Source organism: Callithrix jacchus, chromosome 11 (assembly GCF_049354715.1).
Source record: "Callithrix jacchus isolate 240 chromosome 11, calJac240_pri, whole genome shotgun sequence".
Taxonomy (NCBI): domain Eukaryota; kingdom Metazoa; phylum Chordata; class Mammalia; order Primates; family Cebidae; genus Callithrix; species Callithrix jacchus.
Window position 1 is genome coordinate 46089031 of NC_133512.1, and position 25059 is coordinate 46114089.

At 32.8% G+C, this 25059-nt stretch overlaps 1 protein-coding gene across 3 annotated transcripts in view; it reads left to right on the forward strand.

The window, feature by feature from the left end:
* VWDE (von Willebrand factor D and EGF domains) overlaps positions 1-25059 on the forward strand; it is an 83732-nt gene that overhangs the window by 17879 nt on the left and 40794 nt on the right. For 2 of the 3 annotated variants that reach the window (XM_035253740.3, XM_035253742.3), the window contains exons 4-13: positions 5852-5917; positions 8732-8979; positions 9543-9632; positions 11355-11499; positions 14563-14780; positions 15029-15102; positions 16531-16801; positions 19528-19736; positions 19863-20833; positions 22898-23034. In XM_035253740.3, the coding sequence (XP_035109631.3) occupies positions 5852-5917; positions 8732-8979; positions 9543-9632; positions 11355-11499; positions 14563-14780; positions 15029-15102; positions 16531-16801; positions 19528-19736; positions 19863-20833; positions 22898-23034 (2429 nt within the window). The remainder of the gene's footprint in view (positions 1-5851; positions 5918-8731; positions 8980-9542; positions 9633-11354; positions 11500-14562; positions 14781-15028; positions 15103-16530; positions 16802-19527; positions 19737-19862; positions 20834-22897; positions 23035-25059) is intronic. The other variant, XM_035253741.3, reaches the window with a different exon arrangement.

Sequence of the window (25059 nt, forward strand, 5' to 3'; positions counted from 1 at the left end):
TTACTTGGACGTACTGCTGTCTACAGCCAGTAGCTCTTTTCTAGCTAAGAGTCATAATATTTAAAATCACCAAAACAGCAGATAGTAGAGAGCAAAATTCCACTTTAATAGCATAGTCTCCTGAAGACATTTTGATTCTCACAAAGTTCATATATATGTGTATATATTCATATAATCTAGCTATCCCTACAGTCTTCTAGAGGTCAAATAAAAAACATTAATTCAAGATCATAATTGTAATCAAAGCCATTCTAACAGTGATTATATATTTGAAATATTATTTCTTTGGAAGAATCCATGGAAATATACATATTTGTTATATTTTTGTATTTCTAGTTAGCAAGCTAGTTAGATCCTTATCCTACATGTGAGGTGGCATCACATCAATTAAAATTAGCCTATGTTAAAAATGTATACTATATGCCCTAAAGCTTCCAATAAAATAAAACAAAACATTATAGCTAATCAGCCAACGACAAGGGGTATAAAATAAAATTATAAAATAGATTCCATATTTCTTAATGCAGATAAAAATGAAAAATAGAACAAAGCACTAATAGATCAAAGAGAACAGGGATAGCAACATGGTGGATTTAAAACTTACAATATTGTTAAATGATTGTGGATACTGTAAGGTTTAATTCTACTATGTTGCTATATATATGACATATATATACGGATATTAGGTTGGTACAAAAGTAATATATATAAATACATATATAATATATATGATCTAAACACCCCAACTGAAAAGCAGAAATTGCCAAATTGGGTAAAAAAAGCAAGTCCCAACTATAGAATGCCTAGAAAACTCATTTAAAATATAAGAAAAATGAGTTCAAATGTGTGAGGATAGAAGAAGACATGCACGGGTAACATTAGCCACACGAAATGTAGAGTGGCTGTATTAATATTAAGCACCATAGACTCAAAAGCAAAACATATTCCTAGTAAAAACAAGGGCCATTTCCTAATAACAAAATGTTCAATTCAATAAAAGACTACAACAGTTCTAAATAAGTAAACAATAATGAATTCGAAGTATGTAAACAAAACTGATAGACCTGCAAGGAGAAATAAACAAATTTGCAATTATCACTGGAGATGAAGACCCATCTGTCAATAATTGATCAAGCATGTAGAAACTAAACCAGCCGAAATGGAGAGCGCTCTTTTAGCCAATTGGATCTAAATGACATGTAGAAAATACTTCATAAAACAGCAGCATAGATGTTCTTTACAAGTACATATGAAAATATTAGCATGAAAAACCATGTTCTCAGCCCTAAATTAAGAAAATTAGAATATCAGAAAAAAATTGAAGTTCATTAAAATTAAAACCTACTTAGTGTCTACATTGGACAAGAAAAGTCACAAATTGAAGACCCCTTTGTACATTAACTAATTAGAACCAGAAGCACAAATAAGACTCAGAGTAAGCAAATGAAAGGAAGTAGAGCAAAAATAAATACAATAGAATATACAAAAACATCAGAGAAAATTCAATAGAATAAAAACTGGTTATTTCAGAAATTAAATAAGATTAATAATTATCTAGCCAGTCTGATCCGTAAAACAAGAAAAAAAAGACAAGACAGAAATTACCAATATCAAAGGACATGATATTAAGATGTCAATTCTTCTCAAATTGATCTATAGTTCCAAACTTGTCCTAATGAATATCACACCAAGCTTTCTTGTAGAAATTGACAAACTTATTCTAAAACTTATATAGAAATATGAAGAACCTATAATACCTAAAACTATTTTGATAAAGAAAGCAGTTGGACAACTCATATTATCTGACTTCAAACTTACTCGAAAGTTACAATAATGTAGACAATGTAGTATTTGCAAAAGGATAGATAAATAAATCAATGGAAAAGAATAGTGAGCCGAGAAAAACACCAACACAGTAACTGATTTTAAACACAAGAATAGATCCAATTCTATAGAAAAAAGCGTTGTGTTTTGGTAAGTTGAATACCCATATGCAAAAAATAACTTTGATTCATATCGCTCATCAACATACAATAAAAAGAAAATCCCACGTTATAATCATCAAAGACTCAAATCTCAATTATAAAAGGTAAAAATTCAAAACTTGAGAGAATATTTTCAGTTTTAAGTGAAAATATTTGTGATCTTAGATTAGACAAATATTTTTAAAATATAATACCAAAATTGTGATCTATGAAAAAATATAAATTGGACTCGATCAAAATTGTGAATTTCTACTCTTCTGCTCATTGAAAGACACTAAAGGAAAATGAAGAGGTAAGCCATAAGTTGGAGAAAAGTATTTGAAATTCATATATCTGATGAAGAATTGGATCCAAAATACATGAGTAACTTTCAAAACCCAATAATAGGAAAACAACTTTGTAATAAGATTTGAACAGACTCTTCTCCAAAGAACATAATAATAGAAAATTGGCACATAAAAATATGCTAAACATTAGTCATTAGTGAAATGGATTTATATCCACAATGAGATACCATTATATTATATATAAAATTTAAAAGATTGACCATACTACATGATGGTGAGGCCATGGAGCAGCCAGAACTGTTGTATTCTGCTAGTGGGAGTATAAAATGATACATTCTAACATTAGATAATAAGTTGACAGTTTCTTAAAAAGTAAACATATATTTCCATATGACATAGCCATTCCATTCTTATGTGTTTACCAAGAGTAATGAATGTAATGTTTTTAAAAGGTTTTCTACATGAATGTTCAAAGCAGCTATATTCAAAATGTCCAAAACCTGAAAAAAAACAAATATCCGTTGATGGGTTAATGGATAATCAAATTATGATAAGCCTGTACAATGAAATACCACTCTCCAACAAAAAAGAAATAACTATATTTGCAGGATGGTTTCACTGTAAGACAAAAGAAGAAACTATTGACAAACCAAAAACATAGATGAATCACAAACATATGTGGAATGAAATTTTCTAGACATAAAGTCCATAATGTACAATTATCTTTATATAAAGTTTGAGAACATATAATCTGAACTATATGACAGAACCGATAAGTTGCTGTCTGAATGTGGAGGAGTGGCAGGCAGAAGGTTTAGAAAAGGATAGATGGAAATACTGTTACCTTGATTACGGTAAAATTTTAGTGGTGTATTCATATGTCAAAACATGTCATTAATTACACTTTAAATATATTCAGTCAATTATACCTCAATAAAGTTATTAAAAAAGAAGGAAACAAAGTCCCAAAGTTAAGCACACACCACATAGCCATCATGTCAGAGTAGAGCAAGAGCAAAGACCCCTAGGAAAGAGTTTTTCTAGCATGTTGAAAGGACGTAGATGAGGCCATTGTGTGAGAATAGGATGCATGCAATAAAAATCCCCATTCTATGGATTAGCTCAGAGAAAAAGAGTAGCTCAGAGAAAATAAGCACTTGCCCAACATCACAGGTAGTGACTAGTAAAGTTAGATTGCTCTCTGGAAGCCTGCGTCCTGATTATCTTCAACGAGGATACTCTACTACCTGTTATTGATGTCTCACCAGTTGTTTTCTGCTCCGTCCTCTCCTTCTCCATATCTTATACAAACCTTTACTACTTCATGAGGCAGATCAGGCATCCCTTTTCTTTACAAGGTTCCTTGCACTAACCCAAGTTAGTTGTGCAACCCATCAATGTTCCTCTACTTTACACAGGGCCTCAAATGTTGCACATCTTACATGCTTTGAAACTAGATTTCTGCTTGTTTGCTTCCTTTCTTGAGAACTACTACTTTATGATAGTTTAATCATGGGCATATGGTTGAATCAGGAAGAAACAGAAGGTTTTAAGCAGAATGGTTTCTTTTTTTTCTTTGCTAATGTTTCTTGAAGTCCTTAATTGTCTAATCCTAATATTAAATATTTGAGCCAGGAAGCAAATAGAAGGAAGAAGAAAAGACAATAAAAACGCCCAAATGCAGATGGGGCACACTTTTAGGGAGTGCTTGGCCAAGGGAATAGTATATTTTGGCCCATGTTTTATAGGAATGCTGCAGTCTTTTATATATGCATGTACATGTCTAATAGTAGTTATTTCAAATCTGTTTGGCTTGCACATAACAAAAAAACAATGGAAAATAATGTATAAGATAATCACATCTAAGAGTTTTAGGATATGTCATTGGATCTGAAGAAGACTTACATAGGAAAGCCTCAGAAAGTGAAAAACAGATTAGCTTCCAGATATTGGCAACAGCAGTCTAGACATTCATATAGAGCTCCATCATTAACTTGACTCAGCTTCCAACTTCTTGTCTTTTAGTTTAAATACTAAATTCTTTCAAAAAGCAACCTGATGAGTCTATCTTTGTTCCGGTATTTGCTCTTGTACCAATTAACTGAATTCAGTACTTTGAGTTGTAAATATCACCACCTCTGTCCTTGGCTCGTTGGTGGTGCAGTTCTGTAAATGAGTATAGGGAACTCGATTACCAAGAAACTGGCATAAAACCAAGTGCCATATACATTTCTGGGGATTATAGTGTGTTTCATTATATTATTACTATTATTACTATTATTATTATTTGAGGTGGAGTTTCTCCCTTGTTGCCCAGGTTGGAGTGCAATGGTGTGATCTCAGCTCACTGCAACCTCCACCTCCCAGGTTCAAGTGATTCTCCTGCCTCAGCCTCCTGAGTAGCTGGGATTACAGGCAGGCATCACCATGCCTGGCTAATTTTGTATTTTTAGTAGAGATGGGGTTTTCCCATGTTTATTAGGCTGGTGTTGAGCTCCCTACCTCAGGTGATCCTACTGCCTCAGCCTCCCAAACTGCTGGGATTATAGGCATAAGCCACTGCACTTGGCTGTGTTTCAGTATTACTATAGATTTCCCATAGACCCTGTAAATACCCCGCATGAATAGTCCCCCAACTCCATTGTTGACATCCCCCACCAGAGTGCTACATTGACACACCATTATCACCTAGTCTGCAGTTTACATTAGGGTTCACTTTTGGTGTTGTAAATTCTATGGGTTTGGACAAATTTCTCATAATATGTATCCACTACTGTAACATACAAACTACTTCCACAACCCTAACAATTCCCTATGCTCTGCCTGTTCACCCCTCCCTCCTCTCAACCCTGGCCAACTACAGCTCTTTTTACAGTCTCTATAATGTTGTCTTTTTCTGGATTTCATACAGTTGAAATAATTTAGGAGGTAGCCTTTTCAGATTGGCTTCTTTCACTAAATAATCATTCCCGTTTTCTACATGTCTTTTTGTGGCTTGATAGCTCATTTCTTTTTGAGGCTGAATAATATTCCATACTGTCTGTATGTACCACAGCATATCCATTCACCTGCTGAAGAGCATCATGGTTGCTTCCAAGTTTGGGCGATTATGAATAAAGTTGCTATAAACTTCCATATGCAGGTATTTGTATGGAAATAAGTTCTCAACTCCTTTGGGTAAATATAGAGGAGCATGATTTCTGTGTCATTTGCTAAGAACAGGTTTAGTTTCTCAAGAAACCACCCACTAAACTGCTCTCCAAAATAGCTGTACCATTTTGCAATCTCACTGGCACATGTTGTTCCACATTCCTGCCAGCACTTGATATTGTCAGTGTTTCATTATTTAAAAATGCAGATTCATACTTAGAAAATAAGATATTAAAGCTTTGATTATTTTGAAATATGATCCATTTGATCTCACCCTTAAAAGAAGGTACTGTGTTACGAAATAAGAGAAGAATTAAGGAAGTCTTAGTTTGTATTAAAACATCCTTCAATAAATTGTCATCTTGGATATATGTAGATTTGTATTTTCATGCCCAGTTGAATAAATATACAAACCTTAACCTTTCGTAGCTGTTTCTGATGCACAATTATACCCATGTGGCCCTGATGAAACTGAAATAGGAGGTGATTGTGTTGGTAAGTATTATATTTTACTTCTTAATAATGTATTTATAAACTAGACTGTTTCAATGGGTATTATATTCTGTAGCTCTGGATGTTGAATTATGTTGATATTTGATGTAACTAACGTCCAGTCGGTGGATATCAAAAATATAAATTACTTTATCATGCCTTTAGGAAATAGTCCTTGAGTTGGCAGAGGTACAGAGAGTTAGGCAAATGTGTACATATTGGTAGAATCGTTAATAAGAAAATTTGGTAGTTCAGATCAACATTCTGAAAACTCCGTTTGTATTTGTACTTAAAAATTCTTCTTTCAAAAATATATCTCAGAGAGCTATTTAAGGAAGTGTGCAAGTACAATATTTATAACAGAATTTGTCTAATAATTGTTTAAAAAAACCTGCAAACATCCAATAACTGCTGATTTGCTGATTGATTCAATATTTCTGATACATAAATACAGACAAAACATTTTGCAAACAACATTAAAATATAGGAGTGCATTATATAATCCTATAATACTTTTAAGTATTGTAAGGGAACAATTTTATTTGTATCAAATAAATCTTGAAAGATAAACATCAATGATGTTAATAGTGATCAAAATTTTTCTCTTTCTTTCAATGTGTACTTTTTATTTTCTATTTTGTAAATGTTTTATAGTCTTCAAATATTAAGAAATCTTCCTATTATAATATGCTTTAAAATAAATTAAGTAGATTAAGTGATAAAATGTATGTCATCTACCTACATGTTAGACAGAAATTGAAATTATTTATTGAAACATTAGCATTTGTATGGGATTATGACTTATTATATTTTCTGTTAGACAAATATGATATCTGAAATGCATGAGACTGTTGACATAATTAATTTAATTAGCAGAGCTATTTTATATGGTGGAACAAGCCATAAATACATAAAATAAATCAGGATAGATCATATAATGTTCAAATATCAAGCATAAAAATTATTATGCTTGGTATTTTTAAAAGACTTTTATAATAATCTGCAAAATTATCACTCCAAATTGATTTTTTATGCTCCATTTCATGTCCTATTCCAAATGGATTTTCCAGCCCCTTTTTTTCTGTATATTTTAAATAAGGTATTATTATATCTGAAGGTTAGTTTAATTAACCCTGTGATTTAAGTTCATAAAGCAATAAAACAATATTCATAATGGCAACATTAAACATAAAATATAATTATTTGACTACTCTGCATAATAGATATAAATTCTCTTTATAATGTATATGTATTATAGCAAAATCACTTTTTTCTCTTGAACAAATAATAAATTTCATCTACTCATTATGCTCTTTAGAACATTTGTGCAATTAATGGAAAACAGAAAACCCTGCTATGCAAACTGTACACAATTTGAGGAAGTAACACTATATGAAAATATTGAGTCAAAAGTCAACAGATAAAGCTTCGTGACAAAATGGAAAATATATTAATATATTTAATACATACTAACATTAGAATTGACAAAGAAATAATAATTTTGATTTTCTAAGAAATAATTTGTCTGTTGTTTTTAAACCTTTTTTTAAATATAACAACTTTTCTTTGATCTTTACTGTTGCAAGCAGTGATCAATCTGCCCATATAGTTCTTTATTCAAAATACTGATTCAAAATTTTAATTGTCATGAATTATTTTTTCAGTCATTGGCCTTCTCTTAGTCTTAACAATCATTTTCATAGGCACCTTTTCCCTGTTTTAAAATAAATGCCCTTTCCTTAATTTATTTAAAGAGAAATTTTTACTCAGATACATAATTTTAAAGAATAAAATATATATTGAAAAGTAGTTTATTATTTCCTAAAAGTTTGAATATACTGATTTGGTTGGTCTAATGTTTAAAATGTTTAGCAAAATATTTTTTAACTAGGTAAATTTGAAAATAATTCATTTATCATTGGGACTATAACAAAATAACACTAAAATATCTAAAAGTACATTTTGTCCACAGGAAATATTTTAAGGTTTTTCTAGAATTTTCCAAAATCTATATGGCAAGTCTGAAAGATTAGTTTTGTGATTGTCCAAAAATTAGCATATATACAATAGAAAAATTATACATTTTAGAACATTTTAAAATCTTCTTTTAAAAATTTACCACTCAGATATTTTTCTACTTTCTAAAACAGAACAAAACTAAACAAAAACTTATTCAGAAAACTTTCAGATCCCCAGATTTGATTTTGCAAACACCCAGAATTCAAAACTATAACATCTTCCTGTGAGTTCCTAGAGGAAACTTCAAGTTTCTTTAATCTCAGAAAAATGCAAAGAATATTACTGTTGAACATTTGGTATATTTCACTGAGCTAGTATCATCACCTCCACAATGAACAACTCTTTCAACCCAGAATAATGTTGAGTTGAGTTAGAAGAGAAAACTATTAGAGTAAAAGAGAATGTCATTTGATTTTACATTCTTGTGACTATTTCTCATTTTAACAAGGAATTATAATATACTAAACCTTAATTTTGTTTGTTCCACCTTTTAGAAAAGATAATTGCTTCAGATAATGCAAATTTCTTTTTAAGAACTGGACTTTTCAAAGGCAGATATTCAACATACATTAATATAAGCTTGAGCTGCTAAGTTGCTTGGTTGTCAATATGAGTGTTATTGTAGGTTAGAATGTGAATGTATTACTTTGTTGATTGCTAGAAGTAATCATTTTTCCTAATTTAGTTTGCTTTTTCTTAAGGTGAAGCCCAGAGTCATAGTCTTTGAGTGCTTTTTCCATAGGCCAATCTTCCTTCTGTTAGATTCCTAGTTACTAATTATACACTTTCTACTTCCAGGTCACCTGGCTGCCCCATTTCCACCTCCACCTGCAGGAAGGCCAGAGGTTCTGGTGGAGGTGATTGAGTCCAGGCTTTTCTGTAGATGTTCTTTTGATGATCCCCCTACAAACAACTCAGTGGGATTTTACGTAGCTTGGTCTAGGCTTTCTTCTCAAGAAGTCAAAGAGGAGCTGAAACAAGAGACCACCGTGCAGGCATTCTCTCTTTTAGAACTTGATGGCATAAATCTCAGACTTGGAGACAGAGTATGTTAATAAGCAGTTGGATTTTTATTTTCATGAATGTATTGATTTTCAAACACAATTAAAAAAAATCCTAAAAGTAGATTTTGTCTCCAGAGTGTAAAGCACTAATATTTTTCTTTTTGTTTTTCTTCTTGCAATTGTGCTAATTTTAGTATAATTGCTGGATGTGTCAGTGATGTTAGTGACTGTGAATATCTCATTTTAGTAACTTGCTAATTATTATTGATTAATCCTTACATAAATATGTCTCCTTCAGGCTTTAAAATCATACACATTTATTCTAGAAAAATGTTTTAATTTATTAAAAGATGAGATCCCATTTTAAGTACTTTTTAAAACATCCTAAATACAAATCCTACTATACTTGATGTTGAGGTTTGAATAAGTAATATTTTATGATGGAATTTTTCTCAAATTTCAAGCAAGCTTTTAAATTATTTAGTTATTATATTATCTCTATATACTATCTATGAAGAATTAAAATTAGGATTTTAAAAATGATAATTTACATGTTTTCTCCAAAATTGAATTGCTAAGTGATTATTTTTAAATTATATCCATAGATACTCTGTCGCACTTCTGTTTTTTTCTTGGAGAATCCACATGTACAAAGTATAGCCATTGAAAGCCAAGAATTTTTTGCAGGCATTAAGGTACGTAGCAATGGTGATATATGAGAAAGATTATTTTTCTGGAACTATTTTTCCCAAAGTATGATATGTCCATGCTGATTTCTAATGCACAACAAAGTTTGAGGACCCTTGCTATCTAAAGTTGAGATGTACTTTCATTTAAAGAAATAGCTCAAATTAGAATAAAGCAAAAGATCTATTCCTCTAATCCATTCCATATAACTAAAAGGTCTATTCCTCTAATGCATTCCATATAACTAAAGTTAGCCTTGTAATATTTAGTTATCATGCACTTTGGAAGACAGATACCAGGACAAGAGGTAGAGTCTCTGACTAGCGTAGAATTGTCCCAGAGCTCTGAGTTTTAAGAACTGCAAATTTAACTGGGGTTTTTCTTGGGTGCTGGTGAGGCATAGCACCCCTGAGAGAATGCTGTGGGTTCTTGGTCTCCAACCTCTTAATGAATAAGCGATGGGACCACTTCAGGTGCGCTGTATGCTTGTAAAAGTAAATATCGGACCCAAGAAGTGTTGCAGAAAGCTGATTTTATTTAAGTAGAGAAAAGAGAAGGAAAGGAGAAGAAGAGAAAGACTTCCATGAAGAGTGTGGAAGAGGATTCCAGAGGGGAAATCCCAGAGGGGAAAGGAGCTCCCACCATGTGGGAGGAGATTCCAGAAAGCTGGAAATTCAGTGTGGGTGAAGGAGCAGAGGAATTTATCCTGGGAGAGATTCCCACCTTCCCAAGTTCCTCTGGCCAATGAAAGGAGTTTCTTAGAACCTCTGCTGGAGTTTTTGTTTTTTTTTTTTGTTTTTTTTTTTTTTAAAGACAGAGTCCTTATCTATTGCTGAGGCTGGAGTGCAGTAGTGCTATCTCGGCTCACTGCAACCTCCACTTCCCGTGTTCAAGCGATTCTCCTGCTTCAATCTCCTGAGTAGCTGGGACTACAGGGACACACCACCACATAGCTAATTTTTTTATATTTTTAGTAGATATGGGGTTTCACCATGTTGTCCAGGATGGTCTCTATCTCTTGACCTCATGATCCACCCAACTTGGCCTCCTAAAGTGCTGGGATTACAGGTGTGAGCCGCTGCACCCCACCAAAACATCTGTTTTGAGAGCTAGCCAAGACTCCAGACTGCATGAAAATATTCCTGCCTCAAAAAAGGATTGGCCTGTGAATGAGACTAGGGCCAGTCCTGGGTTGCAGCAGTACTCAGGAAATCCAACTCTGGAAATCAGATGCTGAGAAACAGGCTAAGTGTTGAGATATTTCAGGTGACAACAGTAATTTGATTTATATATTAAAAATACTTAAATTTCTAATTGAGAAGGTGAGTGTTAATCCCTAAGAAAAACCAGACTCTTCAGTTTGTATATCAGTAAACATTAGCATAAAATGAAAGAAAATAGAATTATTTCTTTCTCCTTCACTTTCTGGGGCTTACCACAGAACCAGAATTATTGAGGCAGACTTGGATATGATTTGCCAAACATGTATTGGGAACCAAATTGAATCTAAACTCAGAGCAGTGCAGCAGTTCCATGTACTCCTGTGTGTGCTGCTTATATTTTTATGGGTTTGATTTTAATGGTCTTGCTTAGTTAAAACATTCTAGGGCTTAAGCCCTTTCCAGCTCTTTAAGCAAAATATGTACTGTCAAGAAAATGCCCTTTCAAAATTATGCCTTAGAAATAAGTTATATTTTAACATAACGGTTCTACATATTTTCTCATACCAGCTACAGCCTGAATTGAGCACTATATCAGAGGATGGGAAAGAATACTACCTGAGGATAGAAAGCACAGTTCCTATTATTTGTTCTGAACATAGTGAGCTTGATCAAGAATGTAAAATCTCATTAAAACTGAAAACTATTGATCAAGGTAATATACTAACTTCATTTAATCTTATTATTAGGTTTCAAACAATAATTTTTTCCTGTAAGAAAAGTCACTGGAGTGTACTCATATAGTAAATCATGTTGCATGTTGACATCAAATTTTAGCTCAATCGTATTACTAACACTGGGCCAAATTGATGATTGTGAAAGCAATTCACATTTCTTTTTGTTGGGCTCAAAACATACATTAAAAAGAAAAAAAAAAAAAAGCAATAGTGAATAATCTCCTCTTCAACATCATCTTTTTCCTCTCAGTCCTCTTTTTTCTCCTATGTTTTCTCAGTCTCCTCTCTATTCCTCTCTTTACTTAGTTTACGGAAATTGAGGGAACACTGCTCTTTAAGATTTTTCAAATCATCCCCAATGAGGGACATTTGATAAGTTACATTAAAAGTTTAAGCTTATGAAATACAGATCGTATCATGCATCCTTCAAGCTTCTCTCCCCAATGTAAGTTTATGTTTGGGATCTCGTGTCTTAAAATTCTTCTATTTCAATTACTAATTATGTGGATGTTGTGATACATGGCCACCTGTGTGTTGATGGATAGAGTGAGGAAATCTTCCCACGTAGCAAGGTAGAATATGCAAGGACAAGCCATGTATAGCAGTGACTGGCTTGGTTGTGTTCTTTTTCCCACTGAGCCTCTGATGCAGAGATCAAAGCAAGTAACAGACGCAGAAATTAAAATACCACCTTTAAGAGGGATTACAATTTGACATACCACATACATTTTTACCATAGAACATAGCATCATCTTTAGTGAATATACCAACCACAAGGTATCTATAGACCTTCATGTCCAAATTATAAATAACTAAATCAGAGAAACAAGAGAATAAAAAAGCCAGGAGAGAGAATATTTTGGAATGAGACACTTAAGAAAAGAGATAGCATTATCTCTAAATATTAGTTTAATTTTTGTAGCCAAAACCAAACTAATATTTAGAGATAATGCCAAGAAAACATCAAGTAAATTAATGAACTGTATATCATTTTTGTATGCTGTTACCCACAATATATGTAAGGGCTACTGAATTTCAATGTACATACCAAAACAGCAATAAAACAAAGTATTTTGCTGTCAACTTTTTGACAAAGTAAATTTCAGTAGAACCCAATTAACTTGTATAACAGTTTTTAAAATAAAAGACAAAGAAACAAAAACAAGCTGGCATCAGCAAATTACTCAAAAAATAACCTTTTAGGATAAATTGTATGGTTAGCACATTTATATTGCTTACATCTATACTAAAAACAATACAATGAGATTTGTTTGTTATAAAATTCTAAATCATCAAAGATTCAATTATATGCATTACATTAACTAGCAATAAAGCACCAGAATAAAATTTACAAAAATTTCTAAGAATATTGAAAAGAAGTTCCTTGGAAGCACAGATGTGTCATGTGCATCTGTGTATCCCACCCTGTACTACGCTTTGCATACAGTTGGTGTTAACTGTTTGTAGAAAGAAGATATTTGATTAAACATACCATCTAATTCCCTAAAAAAAAAAAAAAAAAAAAAAAAAAAAAAAAGAGATGGCAAAAGAGATAGAGGAATTAAGAGAGGTCATCTTAGGATTGTTGACAGTTAACAGGCTCAGACACTACCCAGCTGCTCATTTAGATTTCAGGATCCCCATAAGCAACACTATACTTTGAATTAGAGCCCAGACATTATACCCTCTCTAGAACTATTTGATACAATTCTACTTCAAGCTACCTCTGAAAAGCATGTTATGCAAATATTACTATAGTTTATGGAGAGAACAGAAAGAGGATGATGTTATTGATGATTTCCACAATCATGTTACATTTCCTTCACTTACAGGTATATTTTAAAGTATATTTTCATGCTTTAAATTATTTCAACAAAGCAAGCATTGCTAAAATAATATAATAGCCTAAATATATTCCTACATTTTAGAAGTTTGCCTGCATATTCTTATTCTCTGATAATTTAAAATGGCTTTTTTTTCTGAAGAAAAAAAATCTGGATATCATTCTGGATACTCCTCATCTTGTCCTCTTTAAGTACAGTAGCATTAAATCTTTACTTTCATAGGGAACCAGTTGGTGTCTGAGTATATTTCTAAACAGACTATGCTGCTATTCACAGGTTTAAAGACAACAACACGTCATGTATTGTCTTGGGGAATTGATGTTATGGGCTATATCTAAACTAGAGATTTTCTGTATTCACCTTAGGAAGTTGGTTAACAGTTTGAATGTTTTTGTTATTTTTTTATGTACATGGGAAAAGTATATATTTATAAAAAATAGCTCAGTGTGCCTGTATCTGATTAATATAATTTCATACCTAACAAATCTGTATGGAAATAAAGAAGATTGAAAATTTTTTAACAACCTTTTTTTTTGTTTTTGATTTTTAGGAGGACATTGGAATCATTAATTGAATACAATAGCATATTTCCTCTGTTGCCAATTTTGGGGGCAAATCGGTTCTTTGTGTTTAGTTATACAAACTTTTAGAGTTCCTTTCTCTTCACTTGTTATCATTTCCATTCCAAATTATTTTTTATTCTTTGTTATTGAAGTGAGGGAGCATCTCAAGGTTGTGAATATATTGGGACATTTGGGAGGTGAAAGAAGATAGCTTGTTACTGTTGTGAGAGCATCTTTATTTGTTTTTATTTTTCTCTTTTTTTGAGATGATAAATCCTTTTTCAATAATTAAAAGCCATTGCTACTATTCAACAATGGATGGGAGACATGAATACATATGCTAAGAAATATTACAGAAGTAACTGGGCCCACTGTACAAATCTTAGACAAAAAGTCACATTACTGTATGTAATACGTAAAATTGTAACATATGTTCTATGTAATATGTAAAAGAAAAATTCTGTAGATTCAATAGCTTTGGGTTAATTTAAACAACATTTGCCACCATATATTTTAAGAAAGAGAACATAATTTGAGAATAATCTTACAATTCAGTGTTTCATGTTAATTAATTTGTTACATGCTTGCTTAGTCTATTCTTGGAAAATTTTAAACCTATTTTTTCATTAAATAGGTAAAGAGCACCTAGGCTTAAATTTGGCACTGTCTTCCTGTCATATAGACCTTCACCAGACATCCTCCTGTGCTAATGGAACCTGTAGCCACGCTTTTGTGTACTACACTGCTGTCACAGATTTCTCTCGAGATGGAGATAGAGTTACAAGCATTGTAGTGCAACCAATAGTTAATGAGGATTTCCTGTGGAACAGCTACACTCCAGACAGCATCCAGGTTGACAAATTACAAAAATATTACTGCAATTGAAGCTTTAAAAAGAAATGTGTATTTTGTCATTATGTCTTACAAACTTTTTATATAAAAAAATTATTGGTAAATTAGTTTTTAAATAATTACATTTTCAATAGTTATGATATAAACAATAATTAATGGAAAATTTGTTGAGATTGCCAAGCAGTTTTTTAATATATAACTAAATATAATTAATGGTAATATTTACCAAAAATTTCTTTGCTTTTAAGATCAGAGTAAAGGATGTCCCAATTGCTTACTGCTATTCATTTACTGAGCCACATATAATTACATTTGATGGCAGGTAAGTTCCTGAAAGTTTTTTCTTTTAGTAGTTTTGTTTGCTTTGATTTTATTGTTTGATTTTAAGCATAATATTGTTTTATAATTTTTTATTATTGTCACTGAAGTTAGACAGAAAGGCATTACTGGCTTGTTTCAAGAGAATTGTTTATTTATGTAGAATTTTTTGGCCTTAAAATATAGTTCTTAGAAAAAAAACATGATTAATTGCAAGGCCAAACTTGTGAAACTAAAGATTATTACAAATGCAGAAAATCTTTTTTCCTGGACCGGTTTTAAATTTTAATAATGATTAAATTATTTGCTCTAAAAATGTTTAAAACATTTTTATAGGATAATAAAACAATCTTTAAATTTATGCAAAATGATTAAACATATTAGAATTATGTTTAAAAGTAATTACTTCTAAGTCTTGACAAGAATACTCAGGAAACATCTATTATAACTGTTACAGATACCTGGATATTTGCCTCTGGAATTTAAAATGAGCAAAACACCAAAAAATAATCTAGGCTATTTTGTTATTAATATCTATATAGAAGGTTTAAACTCAGTTACATTGTCCTTGGAGATTCATGATTCTGAGATATCCTTAAGGAAAGTGCTAAGAATGTCTTAGTGTTGGCTCAACTTTTTTTTGTGATGCAAGATGGTTTGTGGTTTGATGCTTTAATGGTTTTTTTAAAAATTGTAATATGATCATTGTCAGTAAAATTATTTGACATCTAGAAACTGTTCTATAGAAAATTATACTCCATGGTGTCAATAGCTGTTAAGAACCTGAAGGAACTGATCCCATGTGCAAGAATTATTTATGGTTATAACTAAAGGCTTAGATGTTTTGGTGGAAAAACCTCAAGAAATCGTAGTAGTGATGAATTTAACCTGATGACTCAACAAGATTAATTATGCAACAACTGGGTGAAAAGCCAAGTTCTAAGTACTGGGGGTATGGCAGTGAACAAAACAAACTCTCTCTACCTCGTGGAGCTGGCTTTTGGAAAGATGAATAGAGATATAAACACATTTAATAAGTAAAATATAAAGGGTATCTGAGGAATGTACTTGCTGTGAAGAAAACTAACTTGGGTGGAAAGGGAAGGCTGAAAAGAGGGGTTGCAATTTATATTAGAGTAGCTACAAAAAGCCATTTGGTGAGGGTGACATTTAACAAGTATGTAAAGTTGGAGGAGATAGCCACATTCGTACACTTAGTGGGAGAAGACCATTCAGTCAGCCTGTCCTGCTCAAGGAAAGCAGCTTGATTGGAGTGGTGAAAGGGAAGAAAGGAATAGTGGGAGAGATTGAGGTGTTTATGGCAACTTTGTTTCCTTCAACGCTCATAATACAGAAAGCTGTTGCAAATAAGTAACATACTGTTGTGATAAGTTACATGATTTTTAATGCAATTGCCTTTTGTTAATGATAGGGTATATGATAATTTCAAGACTGGAACTTTTGTGCTTTATAAGAGTACATCACGTGATTTTGAAGTCCACGTACGTCAATGGGACTGCGGGAGCCTTCACTACCCAGTGTCATGTAATTGCGGATTTGTTGCCCAAGAAGGAGGTGATATAGTTACTTTTGATATGTGCAGTGGTCAGCTACATGAATCACAACCGTATTTACTCATAAAAAGCCAAGATGTAACCAGGAATATCAAGATAAGTGAATCTTACTTAGGAAGAAAAGTCACAGTATGTATGATTCTTTAACATTAGAAGTATTTTTTTCTTTTTCTCCTTTCAGGTAAACATCTATTCATCTCTATTAAATTAGGAACTATTCTTTTTCAATATTAGTTTGTTTAACAAAATAGCATTTATATTAACCATCATCTTAGAAGGAATACATTTTTTCCACTTACCACACACAAATAGACACAACATAATTAAAATCATGTAAAATTTAAACTGCCTTATTTAAGATTTCAATATGACAATTGGTGGATTATTCACCAAAATTATTTTTGACAATGGGTGATAAATAGTATATTAGACAGAGATGGCAGACATAATTAAGAATAAATATTTAGGAATAATCAACCAGTTTTTGAAATGAATACAGTGTGGTACTACCTCAGCAATGGGCTGGTAGATAAGTGTAATAGAATCTGGAATCAGGAAACCTAAGATTATATATTCACAAATATATATTTACATATGCATTTACATTTATATATATATACATATATATTTTTGAGACCGAGTTTCGCTCTTGTTGCCAGGATGGAGTGCAATGGCTTAATCTCGGCTCACTGCAACCTTTACCTCCAGATTCAAGTGGTTCTCCTGCCTCCGCCTCCCAAGTAGCTGGGATTATAGGCATGCATCAACACACCTGACTAATTGTGTATTTTTAGTAGAGATGGGGTTTCTCCGTGTTGGTCAGGCTGTTCTTGAACTCTGATCTCAGGAGATCCACCTGCTTCAGGCTCCCAAATTGCTGGGATTTCAGGTGTGAGCCAATATACTAATATTTTAAATTCTTTTTTCTTTATTCCTGGCAAGCTAATTTTTTTAAAAGATGATCCTTCATAGCTGTGAGTAAAGTATTTGTATTTTCAGGTCATGGCCACCTTCCACACACCTTTTAAAGAAGTAATTCCAAGTAAATCAAGTTTAAATTTAAATGAAGTACTAAAAATTTAAGTGTATGTTTGCATAGTATTTATTGAAGTAAATAATCATTCTTGAAAAAACATTATATATTTGAATTTCATCACTGAAAACCAAAATGCAAATCAAAAATTGGGAAAATACTTGCTACCCATAAAACATAGGTCAGATAAAAAACACTCATGTATCACTAATGTATAATCAACACTCCAATTAAAATGAACAAATAATATAAAAAACCTTTTCACAAAAGAAATAAAACTGATATGTTCAAAATTACAAAAAAGACCAAAAATATGAAAACTTTAGCCTCATTAGCAGTCAGATAGATAAATACATAAAGATTGAACATCTCTCATACAATATCGGCAAGAGTAGAGATAGTACATTTAGAAAGTCTTTCCTGGGAACACACATATCATATATATATAACCTGCACCTATGTGTGCTATTTTGCCATTAATTTTTAGTTTTGAAAACTTATTGTAAAAAATAGTTAAGGATGTGCATACCCCCAAAATGTTTATTGTATCTTCCCCTGTAAGAGGAAAAAGTTACAATTAGTGACAAATAAACAGGTTTAATGTAATAGAACACTTTGTAGTCATGAAAATGATGGAGTAGGTGTGTGTGTTTATTGACAGGCAAATACATGCCTGAAATATACAAGAGGTTTTGAAGAATTTGTAGATCTTAATTTTAGCTACCGTAAGTTGGCTTGGAATGTAAAATTTGTTTTTAAAACACTTTAATGCAAGTAACACATACCATTTTTTAAGAAGAGAAAAAATATCTATTTTTAAATTTTAAGAAGATTTAAAAAGGAAAAACAACCAGAATAACAAATACAGTAGTGTATCTTCAGTGATTTTTTTTTTTGAGACGGAGTTTCACTCTTATTACCCGGGCTGGAGTGCAATGGCACGATCTCGGCTCACTGCAACCTCTGCCTCCTGGATTCAGGCAATTATCCTGCCTCAGCCTCCTGAGTAGCTGGGATTACAGGCACGTGCCACCATGCCCAGCTAATTTTTTGTATTTTTAGTAGAGATGGGGTTTCACCATGTTGACTAGGATGGTCTCGATCTCTTGACCTCGTGATCCACCCGCCTTGGCCTCCCAAAGTGTTGGGATTACAGGCTTGCTTCAGTGATTTTTAAGAGATAGGATCTCCACATACAAAGTACATCAAAGTAGCTGGTCCGGAAGAGGTAATTCCTGTGTTGGGAGAGGTGGTTCACAGTTGGATTACACAGGCTATTTGGGTCATTGAGCAAATTCTCCTTGCTCAGATTGCCAGCTCCGCAAGCTACCTTCTAGTTATAATTGAGCTTCTGATTCTGTTTGCCTAGTGGCAGCCTAAGAATGCTAATTAGCTATAGAAATATGTACTCCTTTGAGATTATATTCATCTGTGTAAATTAATTACTTGGCAATCTAATTCTGTATTAAATAATTATCAGAAACATTAGTTGGTAAATATCCTCCTCAAGATTTGTAATGGTATTAATTGTATAAATGATCTAATTTTAGTTTTAATTATTTAAAGAAAGAGGTTGCAAGCAATATATTTCAATAAAAAGATCAGTATGGTCATCAAATTTCAGGTTAGCAAAATGCAAAAACCCATTATTTTGACATAGAACGGTAAGAGGAAAGTTTAGCCAGAAATACCAGTATTTTAGTCTCTTTTTATATTGGAGAAATAACTATTTCTTATTTTTTAGATAATAGATCTTTCTTAATCCAGACTGAATATTTCTACAACATCTTTTGTTTCTGTACTGTGCATTTCTGTATTTCAGATCTGGTTTTCTTCTGGGGCATTCATCCGTGCCGATCTTAGTGAATGGGGCATGAGTCTAACGCTCAGAGCCCCTGGTGTAGATTACAGAAACACTCTGGGACTTTGTGGAACCTTTGATGAAAACCCAGGGAATGATTTCCATGACAAAAATGGGATCCAAATTGATGAAAAATTTAACAATTATGTTGCTTTTATTAATGAATGGAGGTAAGACACGATTTTTCCACTTTGATTGTATTAATATTAGACTTAAAATATTGCTTTTTTGCAACACGTATCAGGAAAAAATGTTTACGTACAAATTACTATTCTTTTCTGTTTTCCATCTGGAAGGATTTTACCAGGAAAAAGCATGTTTGACACACTGCCAATTTCTATGACGTCACCTGGAAAGCCATCCTATTGTAGCTGTTCGTTGGATACTGCTTTACTCTATCCATCTTCCGATGATCTGGACAGTGTTTCTCAATCAGAAATTGCTTCGGGTTGCAAAGACCTCAGTCATGTCAAGTTATCTTCTTTGATACCAGAACTAGATATCACCTCCAAATATATTAATTCAGACACATTTGCCAGAGAGATGAACAAGTATACATCTCAAGAAGAATATAATTTAAATTTCTTTCCCCAAGGAAAAAACCAGATAAACCTCACCAAACTAGACTTAAATGTACAAAAACATCCTGGAAATGAGAAACAAGATACACTAAAATATTGGGACAATAAGAGATATACAGAAGGTCAAGAAAGCCAGAGCCAAGAAATGAGGTGGAATCAACAAAACAGACGGAAACGACAGAACTTTTATGAGTTTCTTCCTTTGTTTTCTTTCCTGAGTCTCAGCCAAACGGATCTGGAAAAACTTACTTATTTTTTCCCAGAGGACCATGCTGAGGATGTACAGCAAGAGTTTGTCCCCTCTTGGCCCACACCCTCTGGCCTCACTGAATACAGCACCTTGACCCTCTGTCAGCAGACTCTTGCCAACTCCAGCATAGGAAGACTCTGTGTTGCTTTTCTTGGCAAGAGACTAGACAGTGTTATAGATATGTGTGTGAAGGATGTTCTGTTAAAAGATGATCTTAGCTGGGCAGAAGCAGGTGTGGCCCTTTTAGAAAATGAATGTGAAAAGAGAATTGTGGAGGAGGGGGGGAAATATAACACAGAAGAGTATGGCACGTCAATTGAAGACATTCTCTTAGTATTAAAATGCCCCAATTTATGCAGCGGCAATGGGCAGTGTATGGAATGGGGGTGTGCATGTTCCCCAAACTTTAGTTCCTATGATTGCAGTGATTCTGAAGGTAAGTAAATACTCTCTAAGTTTGACATTGCATATGACATTTGATTATAAAAAGTCTTAAATCTTTATATCACCCTCAGTATCTTAACAGTGTTTACTCAGATTTTGTATTATTTCAAATCATATTAATTCATACAGTACTAATTTTCCAATAGCATCTCATCTTATTTGGAGTAAAAGCCAAAGTTACTTATAACAGCCTAGAAGGCACAGTGTGATCTGGCACACAGTGTCCCTCTAAACTCGTTCCCTAATACTGTCACCCTGTCGTTGCACTCCAGCCCCTTTGGTCTCTAAGCTGTCCCTTGAAAATGCCAAGTTCATTTGACCTCAGGGCCTTTGCACACAACTGAGCCCTCTATCTGTAGAGAATCATTATTTTCTCAGAACTCAAATTTAGTATTTTTAAAGCACTGAGTTTATATTGTTTTGCTAGTTACGCTAATTTGCTTAAAACTCTTTTTCTCTAATGCATCTATCTATAGAGTACAAACTGTTTTGTCTTAATATGTTAGACAAATAAACTGTAAAGTTTTGTTTTTTTTTAACAAGTAAGCCAGTAACTCCTGATTTCCCCTCCCATTATTACCATCTTGCCATATTCCACCTACAGCCTTTTCCTTCTTAGTAAATGCAAACTTCATTCCTATTTACTCATATTAAAAACTTGTAGTCATTTTTGACTCTCCTTTTCCTTCATGCCTCAAGTTGAATTCATTAGCAGCAAATCCAGCTTCAGCTTAAAAGCATTTCATTTCTTTCCCTGCTACAACCGTAGTCCAAGCCACCATTGTTTTCCCTCTGGTTCATCATAGGTTCTCCCAAAACTTATGTTCTGTGCAGCAACAGCAGCCAAAGTGACCCCACTGAAATGTGAGTGAGATCATATTGCTCCTGTGTTTACATAGCTCAAATGGTTCTTCTTCTCCTTCAGAGTGAAATTCACAGTCCCTACCATGGCATAGAAGACCCTAAGTAGTCTGAAGTTTCTCTCCCACTGAATTCATCTAGAGCTCATCAGCCACACTGGCAGCTGTGCTGTTCCTCAAAGGAGCCAGGCCTGCTCCCACTGCAGGGCCTTTGCACTTTCAACTCCCTCTCACTGGAGCGTTCTCCCACCACAGATCTTTATGACTGACTTTATTTCTCTGTTCAAATGTCATATTATCAGGCAATCTTCTGTGGTCATTCAAAAGAGAGCTGTTTTTCTCACACAATTCCATGGTCTTAATCTCCCTTAAAATATAGTTAATATACTTTTTTTCTATATTCCTGAAAACAATTATGTACTCTATTTTATATTTATCTTTTTGTTTATTTATTTTTTATCCTCCGATGCTAGGATGTAAATTACATGCAGGCAGAAACTTTGTTTTGTTCGTTACTACATCACCAGTGCCTAGAATAACAACAGACAAATAAAAATTGTGAAACATTTGTTGAATTGGTAAAAGTATGAACTGAAGTAACCCATAGTTTTAAAAAAAATTTCATCACGATTTTTAGGGTTCTGAATTACACATGATTTTCTACCCTACTGCTAGTAAAGTTGTATTTACTTAGGTTTTCCCAGTACTTAGGCAAAGGTTTAATAACTTTCACACACTGCTTATATCCGATTTGACAACCAGATGTTACTGATACAGATGACGTTTGGAAATTTTAATACATTGTATTACCAACTACTGTATTTTATTATAGAAGTATTTTTTCTATAACCCGGCTATATGGCTCAGACCAAAATGGTAAAACCAAAATGTACTTTACTGTAGTGGTAATTTCATAATACTTGTCCTTAATTGACATTAAATATTATTAAACATTAGTGAAGCCTGTGTGTTTAGGACTGGTAGTGTCTGTAATGTATTATTACTGACTTGATGGTAGTGCCTCTTCTAATACCAGATCACTCTTAATATTTAATGAATTCATTAGTATAAATAGCATTTTAGGTATACTTTAAAATATTATTTTCCATATGCTTTTAATTTGGGGCTTTGAAACAATTAGTTTTTTTCTGAAATTAAAGAAATTATATAATATTTGTTATATATGTTTTCCAAAGACAAGCCTCCTGAAATTACAGAGCTTGGGAATGCTGGATTCTGTGATGTTCAAAAGTATGATTGTATGATGGTGAGAGTCTTTGGAAAAGGCTTCAAAGAATTACCTTCAATTAAATGTGAAATTACTAAGCTACAGGTATGTAGATAGAGCTGAGATACTCAGATTAATATTATCTTGGATTAATATGGTCTATCAATTAGCAACATAAATCCAAAAGATGTTATATCCACAGAGAGCTGAACAGGACAATGAGTAAGTTACATAATGTTGACGCTTCTTTGTTAACTTTATTAAAATATCTTATAAACATTTTATTGAAGTATCAGGTCACTTTTCACTGATGTTAAAAAGCTAAAAGAATATCAAGGTTGATTTATGTAAGCCTCTGTATTTCTTGAAATGTGAAAACATAAAGAATAGAGATTGTTTTTAGCCAAGACATCCTGCATAAACTAGATATGAACCTTTCTCTCTTACCAACCAAAAAATGATAACTAATTGTATTTATTCTCTATATATTTTTACTATGGGTTTTAGACAGAAAATAACCACCTCCAGAAAAACTGGTATTTATCTTAAGGCCACAGAAACAGACATGATCAGTTTGAACATTAGTATATCAAATTATATCTTAGTTTTGATTATTATTTAAATGGTCTTCCTTGTCTTTATACAAATGGAAATTTTATTTTAAGCATAACTCTTTAAATTTCAAAAGTATATGTGGGTAAGCTGAAAACTTAAAATGGCAAATCATATTTTAATATTCTTCTTATTTTTAAATTGATGAAGCCAAATGTGTTTCTGAAATTGAGAATTTACAGGAGGAAATAAATATTGTATGTGTCTTTATCAAATAGTTAAATACAAGTATGCTGACTTCAGGATTTTATGGGTAGAGCCTTTCTAGATAAGCTATGAAATATTTTAATCCCAAGAAAGTAATAAGACACAATCGAAAAGTACATGTAAGTAATTTTAATATCACTTAAGAGAATAGACGTTATATTAGTCTTGCCAGAATAAATCATATGACATCACATGAAAATTAAGTGATTTGTCAGGAGATAATTTTTTAGATTTATATTCTCTTGGAAAGCACATCTTGTACTTACTTTCAGATGCATTATTTGTTGTGATTTCCCTCATATTTCCTTCCACTTCCTCCGAATTTGTGATAAATACAGAATAAAATCTGGAATCCTCTAACATGTTATACAGAACTGTATTCATCCATTTTCACAATGCTATAAAGTTACTACCTAAGACTGGGTAATTTTTAAAGGAAATAGATTTAACTGGCTTACAGTTACACATGTCTGGGAAAACTCCAGGAAACATACAATCATGGTGGAAGGCAGAGGCCGGCACCTTCTTCACAAGGCGGCAGGTGAGAGTGAGCTAAGAGGGAAACTGCCACTTTTAAACCATCAAGATCTTGTGAGAATTCCCTTACTATCATGAGAGCAACATGGGGGAAACTGCCTTCATGATCCAGTCAACTCCCACTACATTCCTCCCTCCATCCATGGAGATAACAATTCGAGATGAAATTTGGGTGGGGACACAGAGCTAAACCATATCAAGAACTGTAGAAAGAAAGAAATATGTTCACTTGCCCAAACCAAATCTAGAATGCATATCTGTCTTTATTTTACATTACACTGAAGTTAAGTTTGTCTCACCTAGCCCCAGTCTTGCCAGTGCTGCGTTTTAAAGACTTTTCTAGCCTTTGAATCATATCTTCAGTCAAGGTTGTTTAATATGCCACCATTTTAGGATCCCCAATGCCACCAACGTGGGCCCTGCTCAAAGCCTTGCATTCACTTTGTATGGAATATGCTTGCCCTGCCATCAACATGAGTCTATACCTGCTAAACATTTTAGGTTAAATTTCAGTTCTCCTTGAAAATTGGGTTCGTCTTCAAAATCTAGCATTTTGGAAAGCATATCATGCAAAATACTTAATGACTTCCCATTTTATGAAGTAATTTTTAAAAACTTTTATTTTTGAATAGCTTGAGACTTGCAGAAAAATTTTAAAAATAATGCAGTTTCCAATAATTCTTCACCCAGTTTCTCTTAGGTTAATATTTATAAACCATATCCATAAAACAATTGTTCAAAGCAGAAAATTCACCTTGATACAATACTATTAAC